The sequence below is a fragment of the Oncorhynchus clarkii genome, unplaced genomic scaffold, assembly GCF_045791955.1.
Source record: "Oncorhynchus clarkii lewisi isolate Uvic-CL-2024 unplaced genomic scaffold, UVic_Ocla_1.0 unplaced_contig_6699_pilon_pilon, whole genome shotgun sequence".
Lineage (NCBI taxonomy): Eukaryota > Metazoa > Chordata > Actinopteri > Salmoniformes > Salmonidae > Oncorhynchus > Oncorhynchus clarkii.
The window spans coordinates 54,013-69,553 of NW_027258398.1; the positions used below are offsets into that span (position 1 = coordinate 54,013).

The window sequence follows — 15,541 nt, forward strand, 5'->3', positions numbered from 1 at the left end:
TGGCTCATTGAATCAGATGGCTCATTGATGGCTCATTGAATCAGATGGCTCATTGAATCAGATGGCTCATTGAATCAGATGGCTCATTGAATCAGATGGCTCATTGAATCAGATGGCTCATTCATCACAAAACCCACTGATATCGGCAACTACTTTAAAAAAATTCAAGATTCGCAAATTGAGGCATGACATGCCAGCAACAAACGCTGACACTACACATCCAAGTACAACTGATTAAAATGATGAAAGACGAGCATTGTAATTTTGAATTCTGTGAAGTGAGAGGAAGAGGTGAAAAAATTATGTCTATCAACAATGGCAAGCCACTGAGGTCTGACAACCTGGATGGAAAATGACTGAGGATAATAGCGGACGATATTGCCACATCTTCAATTTAAGCCTACTAGAGAGCGTGTTGCCCTCAGGCCTGGAGGGAAGCTGAAGTCATTCCCCAACCTAAGAATAGTAAGGGAAGGTATGTAAAGCCCCCCTTTACTGGCTCAAAAGGCTGACCCTTTGTAAACTTTTGGAAGAAATTGTGTTTGACCGGATACAATGCTGTTTTACTGTAAACAAATTGACAACAGCCTATAGCTTATAGGAAAGGACATTCAACAAGCACAGCAGTTACACAATTTACAAATTATTAATGGGGATCCATAATAAACCCCAGGAAGAGTAGCTTCTGCCTTGGAAGGAACTAATGGGGATCCATAATAAACCCCAGGAAGAGTAGCTGCTGCCTTGACAGGAACTAATGGGGATCCATAATAAACCCCAAGAAGAGTAGCTGCTGCCTTGGCAGGAACTAATGGGGATCCATAATAAACCCCGGGAAGAGTAGCTGCTGCCTTGGCAGGAACTAATGAGGATCCATAATAAACCCCAGGAAGAGTAACTGCTGCCTTGGCAGGAACTAATGGGGATCCATAATAAACCCCAGGAAGAGTAGCTGCTGCCTTGGCAGGAACTAATGGGGATCCATAATAAACCCCAGGAAGAGTAGCTGCTGCCTTGGCAGGAACTAATGGGGATCCATAATAAACCCAAGGAAGAGTAGCTGCTGCCTTGATCCATAATAAACCCAAGGAAGAGTAGCTGCTGCCTTGACAGGAACTAATGGGGATCCATAATAAACCCCAGGAAGAGTAGCTGCTGCCTTGGCAGGAACTAATGGGGATCCATAATAAACCCCAGGAAGAGTAGCTGCTGCCTTGGCAGGAACTAATGGGGATCCATAATAAACCCCAGGAAGAGTAGCTGCTGCCTTGGCAGGAACTAATGGGGATCCATAATAAACCCCAGGAAGAGTAGCTGCTGCCTTGGCAGGAACTAATGGGGATCCATAATAAACCCCAGGAAGAGTAGCTGCTGCCTTGGCAGTGGATAGGGTTTACCTGACGAACCAAGCTGAATTATTTTACATTAGCAATCAGGATTAAGTGCCTTGCTCAATATTGTTCACCTAGTCGGCTCTGATATTCAAACCAGCAACCTTTTGGTTACTGGTCAAATGCTCTTAACCGCTAGTCTACCTGCCACCCCATTTACATTCTTGTAATCATCGGTTAGGTACTCAGTTCCAGACTCATTCTGTAGCTTTTGGCCGGAACAAGGTGTTTGGGTAGCCAGGCAAAAATAAGGTTTGAGTATTGGATAAACGTTATTCCTCTGTCTCCACCCACTGTGTCATATCCTGGGCCACAATCTCTCTGTTATAAACTTATTTGGATTTTATTCAACATTGTTTTTTTTTTAATTCCACAGTTTATAAATACAGCGTTACATTCACAGAAAGCAAAACAAACGAAGTCTCCATTGTGTCCCTCCTGGGCTCCTGGAGACAATCAGCCAGTCAGATAGCATTCTATTGGTCCAGGTTCTAGAGTCTTTTGTTGCCATTCCTTTCCTGCTTGTCCTGCGTTAACCCCACCCTCCCTGCCAGTTCCTGACCCAACCACGGCATTCATTCTCACTCCGGCTTTTGTCTTACTAGGACGTTAAGACACAATTCCCAAGCTCCGAATCCGCCTCTTCCTCCTCTGGCTGTTGTCCTTTGATGCTGGCCTCTCTCCCCCTTCTCTCTCCCATCTCCCATCTCCCCCCTCCTCCTTGTCTCCCCTTCCCTCCTTTGTCCGCCTCCCTACTAACCCCTACTCCCCTACTCTCTACACTGTAAAGCCAAGTGTTTATGATCTGAACAGATAACTAAACACTTTTCTGGAACACTTTTTAAACTCTTCAAGGCATTTAGAAGTTCAACAAAAACATGTCACAGTGTTTAGATCATAACAGCAGTGTTTAAATCATAACAACAGTGTTTAAATCCTAACAACAGTGTTTAAATCATAACAACAGTGTTTAAATCCTAACAACAGTGTTTAAATCCTAACAACAGTGTTTAAATCCTAACAGCAGTGTTTAAATCCTAACAACAGTGTTTAAATCATAACAACAGTGTTTAAATCCTAACAACAGTGTTTAAATCATAACAACAGTGTTTAAATCCTAACAACAGTGTTTAAATCCTAACAACAGTGTTTAAATCCTAACAGCAGTGTTTAAATCATAACAGGGTTTAAATCATAACAGCAGTGTTTAAATCATAACAGCAGTGTTTAAATCATAACAACAGGGTTTAAATCATAACAACAGTGTTTAAATCATAACAACAGGGTTTAAATCATAACAACAGTGTTTAAATCATAACAACAGTGTTTAAATCATAACAGCAGTGTTTAAATCATAACAACAGGGTTTAAATCCTAACAGCAGTGTTTAAATCATAACAGTGTTTAAATCATAACAACAGTGTTTAAATCATAACAGCAGTGTTTAAATCCTAACAACAGGGTTTAAATCCTAACAACAGTGTTTAAATCATAACAACAATGTTCACATAGAAGGAGAAGGTGGAAAGTTCCCTTGGCGTACACATTACAGACAAACTGAAATGGTCCACCCACACAGACAGTGTGGTGAAGAAGGCGTAACAGCGCCTCTTCAACTTCAGAAGGCAGAAGAAATTTGGCTTGTCACCCAAAACCCTGACAAACTTTTACAGATGCACAATCGAGAGCATTCTGTCGGGCTGTATCACCGCCTGGTACGGCAACTGCTCCGCCCACAACCGTAAGGCTCTCCAGAGGGTAGTAAGGTCTGCACAACGCATCACCGGGGGCAAACTACCTGCCCTCCAGGACACCTACACCACCCGATGTCACAGGAAGGCCAAAAAGAGAATCAAGGACAACAACCACCCGAGCCACTGCCTGTTCACCCCGCTATCATCCAGAAGGCGAGGTCAGTACAGGTGCATCAATGCTGGGACCGAGAGACTGAAAAAACAGCTTCTATCTCAAGGCCATCAGACTGCTAAACAGAAATCACTAACTCAAAGAGGCTGCTGCCTACAATGCCACTTTAATAATGTTTATTATATATTGACTATATTACATAGTCATATCATATGTATATACTGTATTTTATACCATCTATTGCACCTTGCCTATGCCGTTCGTCCATCGCTCATCCATATATTTATATGTACATATTCTCATTCACCCCTTTTAGATTTGCGTGTATAAGGTAGTTGTTGGGGAATTGTTAGATTACTTGTTAGATTACTTGTTACTGCACTGTCTGAACTAGAAGCATTTCACTACACTCACATTAACATCTGCTAACCATGTCTATGTGACCAAAAACATTTGATTTGATTTGAACCGGGTTCAGCTCATAACAACAGATTGTAAACACCAGAACATGTTGAACCCCTTTTTTAAAACACGTGAACACGTTTAGTCAGCACACGCTGACCATTGGGGGTTTTGTTTTGACACTGTAGGGTGCAAAGCTGTATTTGCACATTTCCCAGAATGCATTTCTAGTGAATGTGAGAGATGCCCGTCCATTACTGTATTTTGTTAGTGACAAGAGACACACGGTTGTTGCATTCAATGACTTCTATTCCTGAAGCCTGCTGGGAAATATAATAATGAGGACCCCTCCCATGTTTTTTTCACTCTGAGAGTTAACATAAATTAAATCAACACAGTCGAGCAACAACAACAACATCAGGCGATTGAAAAGATTTCCTGAATCAAATGTCCTGTTCAGTTGAAATATAGGTAAGGTGACAGGTGTTCTCCTGGTTGGAAACTGACATATAGGTGTTCTGGTTGGAAACTGACATATAGATGTTCTCCTGGTTGGAAACTGACATATAGGTGTTCTCCTGGTTGGAAACTGACATATAGGTGTTCTCCTGGTTGGAAACTGACATATAGGTGTTCTCCTGGTTGGAAACTGACATATAGATGTTCTCCTGATTGGAAACTGACATATAGGTGTTCTCCTGGTTGGAAACTGACATATAGATGTTCTCCTGGTTGGAAACTGACATATAGGTGTTCTCCTGGTTGGAAACTGACATATAGATGTTCTCCTGGTTGGAAACTGACATATAGGTGTTCTCCTGGTTGGACACTGACATATAGATGTTCTCCTGGTTGGAAACTGACATATAGGTGTTCTCCTGGTTGGACACTGACATATAGATGTTCTCCTGGTTGGAAACTGACATATAGATGTTCTCCTGGTTGGAAACTGACATATAGGTGTTCTCCTGGTAGGAAACTGACATATAGGTGTTCTCCTGGTTGGAAACGGACATATAGGTGTTCTCCTGGTAGGAAACTGACATATAGGTGTTCTCCTGGTTGGAAACTGACATATAGATGTTATCCTGGTTGGAAACTGACATATAGGTGTTCTCCTGGTTGGAAACTGACATATAGATGTTCTCCTGGTTGGAAACTGACATATAGGTGTTCTCCTGGTTGGAAACTGACATATAGATGTTCTCCTGGTAGGAAACTGACATATAGATGTTCTCCTGGTACGAAACTGACATATAGGTGTTCTCCTGGTTGGACACTGACATATAGGTGTTATCCTGGTTGGAAACTGACATATAGATGTTCTCCTGGTTGGAAACTGACATATAGGTGTTCTCCTGGTTGGAAACTGACATATAGGTGTTCTCCTGGTTGGAAACTGACGTATAGGTGTTCTCCTGGTTGGAAACTGACATATAGGTGTTCTGGTTGGAAACTGACATATAGGTGTTCTGGTTGGAAACTGACATATAGATGTTCTCCTGGTTGGAAACTGACATATAGGTGTTCTCCTGGTAGGAAACTGTCATCCTCTCTCACCCCTGATGTCACTCTCTCTCACCCCTGATGTCACCCCCCGCTCCCTACCCCTCTATCCTGGTCGTGGTGGTGTCCAGGCTGGAGTGCTGGAGGGGTACGTGATCACTGTTAAGGGGGCCTATGGGTGGGGGTTTGTAGTGTAGACCTCCAGGAGGGTCTGTGGGTTGGGGCCCATGGAGGTCTGGATTAACCCCTCTGGTCCCTTTCCCATTGGCCCCGTTGGCTCTCGGGTGTCCGGTCAGTGTGGATTTACTGGCGTACAGAGAGTCCTCTTCCTGAGAGAGAGTCTAGAAGATAGAAGACACACTAAACAATCTGCATGGAAAAACTAAAAAAAACTACAGTGCCTTGCGAAAGTATTCGGCCCCCTTGAACTTTGCAACCTTTTGCCACATTTCAGGCTTCAAACATAAAGATATAAAACTGTATTTTTTTGTGAAGAATCAACAACAAGTGGGACACAATCATGAAGTGGAACGACATTTACTGGATATTTCAAACTTTTTTAACAAATCAAAAACTGAAGAATTGGGCGTGCAAAATTATTCAGCCCCTTTACTTTCAGTGCAGCAAACTCTCTCCAGAAGTTCAGTGAGGATCTCTGAATGATCCAATGTTGACCTAAATGACTAATGATGATAAATACAATCCACCTGTGTGTAATCAAGTCTCCGTATAAATGCACCTGCACTGTGAAAGTCTCAGAGGTCCGTTAAAAGCGCAGAGAGCATCATGAAGAACAAGGAACACACCAGGCAGGTCCGAGATACTGTTGTGAAGAAGTTTAAAGCCGGATTTGGATACAAAAAGATTTCCCAAGCTTTAAACATCCCAAGGAGCACTGTGCAAGCGATAATATTGAAATGGAAGGAGTATCAGACCACTGCAAATCTACCAAGACCTGGCCGTCCCTCTAAACTTTCAGCTCATACAAGGAGAAGACTGATCAGAGATGCAGCCAAGAGGCCCATGATCACTCTGGATGAACTGCAGAGATCTACAGCTGAGGTGGGAGACTGTCCATAGGACAACAATATTGTCGTATATTGCACAAATCTGGCCTTTATGGAAGAGTGGCAAGAAGAAAGCCATTTCTTAAAGATATCCATAAAAAGTGTTGTTTAAAGTTTGCCACAAGCCACCTGGGAGACACACCAAACATGTGGAAGAAGGTGCTCTGGTCAGATGAAACCAAAATTGAGCTTTTTGGTAACAATGCAAAACGTTATGTTTGGCGTAAAAGCAACACAGCTGAACACACCATCCCCACTGTCAAACATGGTGGTGGCAGCATCATGGTTTGGGCCTGCTTTTCTTCAGCAGGGACAGGGAAGATGGTTAAAATTGATGGGAAGATGGATGGAGCCAAATACAGGACCATTCTGGAAGAAAACCTGATGGAGTCTGCAAAAGACCTGAGACTGGGACGGAGATTTGTCTTCCAACAAGACAATGATCCAAAACATAAAGCAAAATCTACAATGGAATGGTTCAAAAATAAACATATCCAGGTGTTAGAATGGCCAAGTCAAAGTCCAGACCTGAATCCAATCGAGAATCTGTGGAAAGAACTGAAAACTGCTGTTCACAAATGCTCTCCATCCAACCTCCCTGAGCTCGAGCTGTTTTGCAAGGAGGAATGGGAAAAAAATTCAGTCTCTCGATGTGCAAAACTGATAGAGACATACCCCAAGCGACTTACAGCTGTAATCGCAGAAAAAGGTGGCGCTACAAAGTATTAACTTAAGGGGGCTGAATAATTTTGCACGCCCAATTTTTCAGTTTTTGATTTGTTAAAAAAGTTTGAAATATCCAATAAATGTCGTTCCACTTCATGATTGTGTCCCACTTCATGATTGTGTCCCACAAAAATACAGTTTTATATCTTTATGTTTGAAGCCTGAAATGTGGCAAAAGGTCGCAAAGTTCAAGGGGGCCGAATACTTTCGCAAGGCACTGTATGTGCTGGTGAGCACAAATTGTTAAAAGGTGTGGAGAGTTGGTATAAGATGGAGAGAGAGTTGGTATAAGGTGGGGAGAGAGTTGGTATAAGGTGTGGAGAGAGTTGGTATAAGATGGAGAGAGAGTTGGTATAAGGTGGAGAGAGTTGGTATAAGGTGTGGAGAGAGTTGGTATAAGGTGTGGAGAGAGTTGGTATAAGGTGTGGAGAGAGTTGGTATAAGGTGTGGAGAGAGTTGGTATAAGGTGTGGAGAGAGTTGGTATAAGGTGGAGAGAGTTGGTATAAGGTGGAGAGAGTTGGTATAAGGTGTGGAGAGAGTTGGTATAAGGTGTGGAGAGAGTTGGTATAAGGTGTGGAGAGATAGTTGTTAGAAGGTGGAGAGAGAGTTGGTAGAAGGTGTGGAGAGAGTTGGTATAAGGTGGGGAGAGAGTTGGTATAAGGTGTGGAGAGAGTTGGTATAAGGTGTGGAGAGAGTTGGTATAAGGTGTGGAGAGAGTTGGTATAAGGTGTGGAGAGAGTTGGTATAAGGTGTGGAGAGAGTTGGTATAAGGTGGAGAGAGTTGGTATAAGGTGGAGAGAGTTGGTATAAGGTGTGGAGAGAGTTGGTATAAGGTGTGGAGAGAGTTGGTATAAGGTGTGGAGAGAGTTGGTATAAGGTGTGGAGAGAGTTGGTATAAGGTGGAGAGAGTTGGTATAAGGTGTGGAGAGAGTTGGTATAAGGTGTGGAGAGAGTTGGTATAAGGTGGAGAGAGTGTTGGTAGAAGGTGGAGAGAGAGTTGGTAGAAGGTGGGGAGAGAGATGGTATAAGGTGTGGAGAGAGTTGGTATAAGGTGTGGAGAGAGTTGGTATAAGGTGTGGAGAGAGTTGGTATAAGGTGTGGAGAGAGTTGGTATAAGGTGGGGAGAGAGTTGGTAGAAGGTGTGGAGAGATAGTTGGTATAAGGTGGAGAGAGTTGGTATAAGGTGGAGAGAGAGTTGGTAGAAGGTGGAGAGAGATTTGGTGTAAGGTGTGGGGAGTTGGTTGAAGGTGGAGAGAGTTGGTATAAGGTGGAGAGATTGTTGGTATAAGGTGGGGAGAGAGTTGGTATAAGGTGTGGAGAGAGTTGGTATAAGGTGTGGAGAGAGTTGGTATAAGGTGTGGAGAGAGTTGGTATAAGGTGGAGAGAAAGTTGGTATAAGGTGTGGAGAGAGTTGGTATAAGGTGGAGAGAGAGTTGGTATAAGGTGTGGAGAGAGTTGGTATAAGGTGTGGAGAGAGTTGGTATAATGTGGAGAGAGAGTTGGTATAAGGTGGAGAGAGAGTTGGTATAAGGTGTGGAGAGAGTTGGTATAAGGTGTGGAGAAGGTTGGTATAAGGTGGAGAGAGAGTTGGTATAAGGTGGAGAGAGTTGGTATAAGATGTGGGGAGTTGGTTTAAGGTGGAGAGAGTTGGTATAAGATGTGGGGAGTTGGTTTAAGGTGTGGAGAAGGTTGGTGTAAGGTCATCTTTGAACAAAGGGTAGTCTATGGACTGGAAGGAAAACAAAGCCAGTGATGGACACCACTCAGTAAACGGAGCATGAAGCCAGTGATGGACACCACTCAGTAAACGGAGCATGAAGCCAGTGATGGACACCACTCAGTAAACGGAGCACAAAGCCAGTGATGGACACCACTCAGTAAACGGAGCACAAAGCCAGTGATGGACACCACTCAGTAAACGGAGCATGAAGCCAGTGATGGACACCACTCAGTAAACGGAGCACAAAGCCAGTGATGGACACCACTCAGTAAACGGAGCACAAAGCCGGTGATGGACACCACTCAGTAAACGGAGCACAAAGCCAGTGATGGACACCACTCAGTAAACGGAGCATGAAGCCAGTGATGGACACCACTCAGTAAACGGAGCACAAAGCCAGTGATGGACACCACTCAGTAAACGGAGCACAAAGCCAGTGATGGACACCACTCAGTAAACGGAGCACAAAGCCAGTGATGGACACCACTCAGTAAACGGAGCACAAAGCCGGTGATGGACACCACTCAGTAAACGGAGCACAAAGCCAGTGATGGACACCACTCAGTAAACGGAGCACAAAGCCAGTGATGGACACCACTCAGTAAACGGAGCACAAAGCCAGTGATGGACACCACTCAGTAAACGGAGCACAAAGCCAGTGATGGACACCACTCAGTAAACGGAGCACAAAGCCGGGGATGGACACCACTCAGTAAACGGAGCACAAAGCCAGTGATGGACACCACTCAGTAAACGGAGCACAAAGCCAGTGATGGACACCACTCAGTAAACGGAGCACAAAGCCAGTGATGGACACCACTCAGTAAACGGAGCACGTAGAATAATGGGATGTGCAGTTGGATTCACTTCTCTCATCAAGTCACCCACTGTTAATGTTTCTCCGTCGTTCGTTTCCTGGGTGGTGTCCATTATTCCTTATGCTTCCAAGGCAGCCTGTATGTGAGAGAGTTTACGGAACTATATACAAATACAGGTACTGTACTTCTACAGCCAGACAAAGTCAATCAGACCAGGCTGTGTTGAGAGAGGTACCAGACAAAGTCAATCAGATCAGGCTGTGTTGAGAGAGGTACCAGACAAGGAGAGAGGCATAAAAACAGGGTCGTAAACAGGATAGGTTGGGGAGGATACAGGAAGGGTGTGTGTGTGTGTGTGTGTGCACGCTTGTGTGTGTTGTGTGTGTGCACGCTTGTGTGTGTGTGTTGTGTGTGTGTTTGCGCGCGCGCTTGTGTGTGTGTGTGTGTGTGTGTGCGCGCTTGTGTGTGCGTGTATGTGTGTGTGTGTATTGACACTTACCCAGTCAGTTAGTATGAGCTCTGTTATGTCCTCCGGTTTCAGATCCCAGGTTGTCTTGGCATGCAATCTCCTGTGTGTACAACCATATATCAGTCTCCTGTGTGTACAACCATATATCAGTCTCCTGTGTTTACCATATATCAGTCTCCTGTGTTTACCATATATCAGCCTCCTATGTTTACAACCATATATCAGTCTCCTGTGTTTACAACCATATATCAGTCTCCTGTGTTTAGCATATATCAGCCTCCTGTGTTTACCATATATCAGTCTCCTGTGTTTACAACCATATATCAGTCTCCTGTGTTTACAACCATATATCAGTCTCCTGTGTTTACAACCATATATCAGTCTCCTGTGTTTAGCATATATCAGCCTCCTGTGTTTACCATATATCAGTCTCCTGTGTTTACAACCATATATCAGTCTCCTGTGTTTACAACCATATATCAGTCTCCTGTGTGTACAACCATATATCAGTCTCCTGTGTTTACAAGCATAGATCAATCTCATGTGTTTACAACCATATATCAGTCTCCTGTGTTTACAACCATATATCAGTCTCCTGTGTTTACAACCATATATCAGTCTCCTGTGTTTACAACCATATATCAGTCTCCTGTGTTTACAACCATATATCAGTCTCCTGTGTTTACAACCATATATCAGTCTCCTGTGTGTACAACCATATATCAGTCTCCTGTGTTTACAAGCATAGATCAATCTCCTGTGTTTACAACCATATATCAGTCTCCTGTGTGTACAACCATATATCAGTCTCCTGTGTGTACAACCATATATCAGTCTCCTGTGTTTACAACCATATATCAGTCTCCTGTGTTTACAACCATATATCAGTCTCCTGTGTTTAGCATATATCAGTCTCCTGTGTGTACAACCATATATCAGTCTCCTGTGTTTACAACCATATATCAGTCTCCTGTGTTTACAACCATATATCATGTCTCCTGTGTTTACCACCATATATCAGTCTCCTGTGTTTACAACCATATATCAGTCTCCTGTGTTTACAACCATATATCAGTCTCCTGTGTTTACAACCATATATCAGTCTCCTGTGTTTACAACCATATATCAGTCTCCTGTGTGTACAACCATATATCAGTCTCCTGTGTGTACAACCATATATCAGTCTCCTGTGTGTACAACCATATATCAGTCTCCTGTGTTTACAACCATATATCAGTCTCCTGTGTTTACAACCATATATCAGCCTCCTGTGTTTACAACCATATATCAGTCTCCTGTGTGTGTACAACCATATATCAGTCTCCTGTGTTTACAACCATATATCAGTCTCCTGTGTTTACAACCATATATCATGCTCCTGTGTTTACAACCATATATCAGTCTCCTGTGTTTACCATATATCAGCCTCCTGTGTTTACAACCATATATCAGTCTCCTGTGTTTACAACCATATATCAGTCTCCTGTGTTTACAACCATATATCAGTCTCCTGTGTTTACCACCATATATCAGTCTCCTGTGTTTACAACCATATATCAGTCTCCTGTGTTTACCACCATATATCAGTCTCCTGTGTTTACAACCATATATCAGTCTCCTGTGTTTACAACCATATATCAGTCTCCTGTGTTTACCATATATCAGTCTCCTGTGTTTACCATATATCGTTCATGTCTGGATAACCACAAAACCACAAAAAATTACTTACAATAAATCTGAAATGATGACTTATGTTGGACTGATGTCTGCCAAATACTGAACAGGATAATGTTATGAACAGTGTTTTTACACTCAGCAGCACGGTATGAGGGATGTATGACTGACCTGGCAATGACACATGTTACAACACACAGCAACAGCATCCCAGCAGCACCTGCCCCAGCTCCCACCAACAGAGACAGCATCTGGTAACCTACGGTCAGAAGGATGAGACATGAAAGAGACCGGGAGACCAGCTCTCTCTCACTTGTTTCTGTCTGTTCCTCTTCAGCTCTTTTCCCTTGTCCCCATCTCTCTCTCATTACCTGTCCAGGTGTGTTACCTGTTGACGTGGAACTGTCTAAGCTATCTTTCCTCAGAGGTTTCTGTTCCACTTCAACTCCATCTGTCTTTTTCACCTGTCGCCTCACACCTGTCCAGGTGTGTTTTAACTGTTCCTCTTATGTGTGGATGTGCTACAGAGTTGCAGCCTGGCAGAGTCCTGACAGTTGGAGCTGTCCCTATTTATCTCTCAACTGACCCTTTACCTACCCAGGTGTGTCTTACCTGTGGAGGTGTGTCTTACCTGTGGAGGTATGTCTTACCTGTGGAGGTGTGTCTTACCTGTGGAGGTGTGTCTTACCTGTGGATGTGCTACAGAGTTGCAGCCTGGCAGAGTCCTGACAGTTGGAGCTGTCCCTATTTATCTCTCACCTGACCCTTTACATACCCAGGTGTGTCTTACCTGTGGAGGTGTGTCTTACCTGTGGAGGTGTGTCTTACCTGTGGAGGTGGCACAGAGTTGCAGCCTGGCAGAGTCCTGACAGTTGGAGCTGACCCTATTTATCTCTCACCTGACCCTTTACCTACCCAGGTGTGTCTTACCTGTGGAGGTGTGTCTTACCTGTGGAGGTGTGTCTTACCTGTGGAGGTGGCACAGAGTTGCAGCCTGGCAGAGTCCTGACAGTTGGAGCTGTCCCTATTTATCTCTCACCTGACCCTTTACCTACCCAGGTGTGTCTTACCTGTGGAGGTGTGTCTTACCTATGGAGGTGTGTCTTACCTATGGAGGTGTGTCTTACTTGTGAAGGTGTGTCTTACCTATGGAGGTGTGTCTTACCTATGGAGGTGTGTCTTACCTATGGAGGTGTGTCTTACTTGTGAAGGTGTCTTACCTATGGAGGTGTGTCTTACTTGTGAAGGTGTGTCTTACCTATGGAGGTGTGTCTTACCTGTGGAGGTGTGTCTTACCTGTGGAGGTATGTCTTACCGGTGGAGGTGTGTCTTACCTATGGAGGTGTGTCTTACCTGTGGAGGTGTGTCTTACCTGTGGAGGTGACACAAAGCTGCAGACTGGCAGAGCCCTGAGAGTTGGAGCTGAGGCAAAGTGCAGTGGGCGTGTCTTCTTGTGATTGACGGATGGTCAGAGTGCTCCTGAGGCCAATTCTGCCCAGAGGCTCCTCCCTGATGGCCGTGGCTGTGGAATGATTGACATGTCGGCCAGACAGACGCCACTGCACCAAGGGGGCGGGGTTAGCGTGGCTGTCACAGGTACAGCTGACCTGAGATCTGGAGTGGAGGCAGCGAGAGGAGGATGAGATCTGAGGAGCAACTAGAAAGAAGAGACAGAAGAACAAGGAGAGGAATTAACATTTTCTATTCAAGTTTGACCTTCATCCTTATTTTATAGTTTATGAAACTTTGATAAATTATACTGTTTAATTCATTGCTAACGAGCAAATGTTTGATTGAGGAGAAAAAACAATAACATCTAGGGTTACACCTAGGGTTACAACAATGTGATAACTTTCCCAAAATCTACCAACCAGGGTAGCGATAGCGGAACACCTGGTCAACAGCCAGTGAAATTGCAGAGCGCCAAATTAAAAAACAGAAATACTCATTATAATAATTCATAAAACATACAAGTGTTATACATCGGTTTAAAGATTAAATTCTTGTTAATCCAACCACAGTGTCAGATTTCAAAAATACTTTACGGGGAAAGCATACCATGCGATTATCTGAGGACAGAGCCCAGCTCACAAAACATTACAAACAGCCAAGTAGAGGAGTTACACAAGTCAGAAATAGAGATAAAATTAATCACTTACCTTTGATGATCTTCATATGGTTGCACTCACAAGACTCCCAGTTTCACAATAGTTTTGTTCAATAAAGTCCCTCTTTATGTTTATAATCAATCCTCAGGTTGTTTTTGTCATAAATAATCAATCATATTTCAACAGGACAAAAGCTTCGTCAATAGAAAAGGAGAAACAAGAAAGGTGCATTCCCGGTCACTCGCTGGACTCATGTCTGGAAATTTCCACTGTCCTCTCATTAAAGGTGGTGTTTCTCCCTCATTTTTCAGAGTAAAAGCCTGCAACAATGCCTAAAGACTGGCCACATGTAGTGGAAGCCATAGGGATCGTGAACTGGGTCATAAGTCTTTGTATGGTGGGTAGGCTTTCAATGGAAAAACAGCCATTTCAAAATAATAGCATTTCCTGGATGAATTTTCCTCAGGTTTTTGCCTGCTATATCAGTTCTGTTATACTCACAGACATTATTTTAACCGTTTTGGAAACTTTGGAGTGTTTTCTATAAAATAATACCAATTATATGCATATCCTAGCTTCTGGGCCTGAGTAACAGGCAGTTTACATAGGGCACCTCATTCATCCAAACAACTCAATTCTACCCTCGGTCCTAGAAAGGTGAAAAAAAAAAAACTGAATATTTTGGGAGAGTTACGGAATTTTGCAACCTCACTTACACTCCACAGATGCGTTTGTAGTCGCTGACTGATCCTCTCCATGATGATTTTGGGCTTTACAGTAGTATTCTCTTCCGTCAATAACATTCATTGTGGCCTGGATTATTTTTTGTCCAGAGGCCACATAGTCCTCCTTCCCCTCTCTCACTGAGTACCAGCGGTAACTGGTCACTGGTGGGTTGGCATCGCTGCTGCAGGTCAGAGTCACTGAATTGTCCTCTAACACAGAATCAGAGGGACTCACAGATACTGATGTGTTCCTGGGAGGATCTGGAGGGAAAGGACAGAATTACCAGCAGCTCTGAAAGCACAACAATTGATACTACGACTCCTATAACTATTATACCTACTATAACTACTACCACTACTATAACTACTATAACTACAATAACTACTATACCTACTATAACTACTACCACTACTATAACTATTATAACTATTATAACTATTATACCTACTATAACTATTATACCTACTATAACTACTATAACTATTATACCTACTATAACTATTATAACTACTATAACTACTATAACTATTATAACTACTATAACTACTATAACTACTATAACTACAATAACTACTATACCTACTATAACTACTACCACTACTATAACTACTGTACCTACTATAACTACTATAACTATTATAACTATTATACCTACTATAACTATTATAACTACTATAACTATTATACTTATTATAACTACTATAACTATTATACCTACTATAACTATTATAACTACTATAACTACTATAACTATTATAACTACTATAACTACTATAACTACTATAACTACAATAACTACTATACCTACTATAACTACTACCACTACTATAACTACTGTACCTACTATAACTACTATAACTATTATAACTATTATACCTACTATAACTATTATAACTACTATAACTATTATACTTATTATAACTACTATAACTATTATACCTACTATAACTACAATAACTATTATAACTACTATAACTATTATACCTACTATAACTACAATAACTATTATAACTACTATAACTATTATAACTACTATAACTATTATAACTATTATAACTACTAGAACT

General features: G+C 42.6%; 2 protein-coding genes across 2 annotated transcripts; both read right to left on the reverse strand.

The window, feature by feature from the left end:
- Nucleotides 1-4,102: 4,102 nt before the first annotated feature.
- LOC139396846 (mucin-22-like) lies at nt 4,103-5,209 on the reverse strand. Its single transcript, XM_071143764.1, has one exon. It carries the CDS (start codon nt 5,207-5,209, stop codon nt 4,103-4,105), a length of 1,107 nt encoding a protein of 368 aa, XP_070999865.1.
- On the reverse strand, nt 4,938-14,734 carry LOC139396847 (myelin-associated glycoprotein-like; the record flags this gene model as incomplete). The annotated part of the gene is made up of 5 exons (XM_071143765.1): nt 4,938-5,506; nt 9,997-10,066; nt 11,812-11,899; nt 13,013-13,297; nt 14,465-14,734. Coding segments are annotated over 5 exons (956 nt in total), but the record flags the coding sequence as incomplete, so codon positions are not given.
- Between the last annotated feature and the right edge of the window lie 807 nt (nt 14,735-15,541).

Coding starts and splice junctions, on each gene's coding strand:
- LOC139396846 (XM_071143764.1), bottom strand. CDS start 5,209: ATGACAGTTTCCTACCAGGAGAACACCTATATGTCAGTTTCCAACCAG.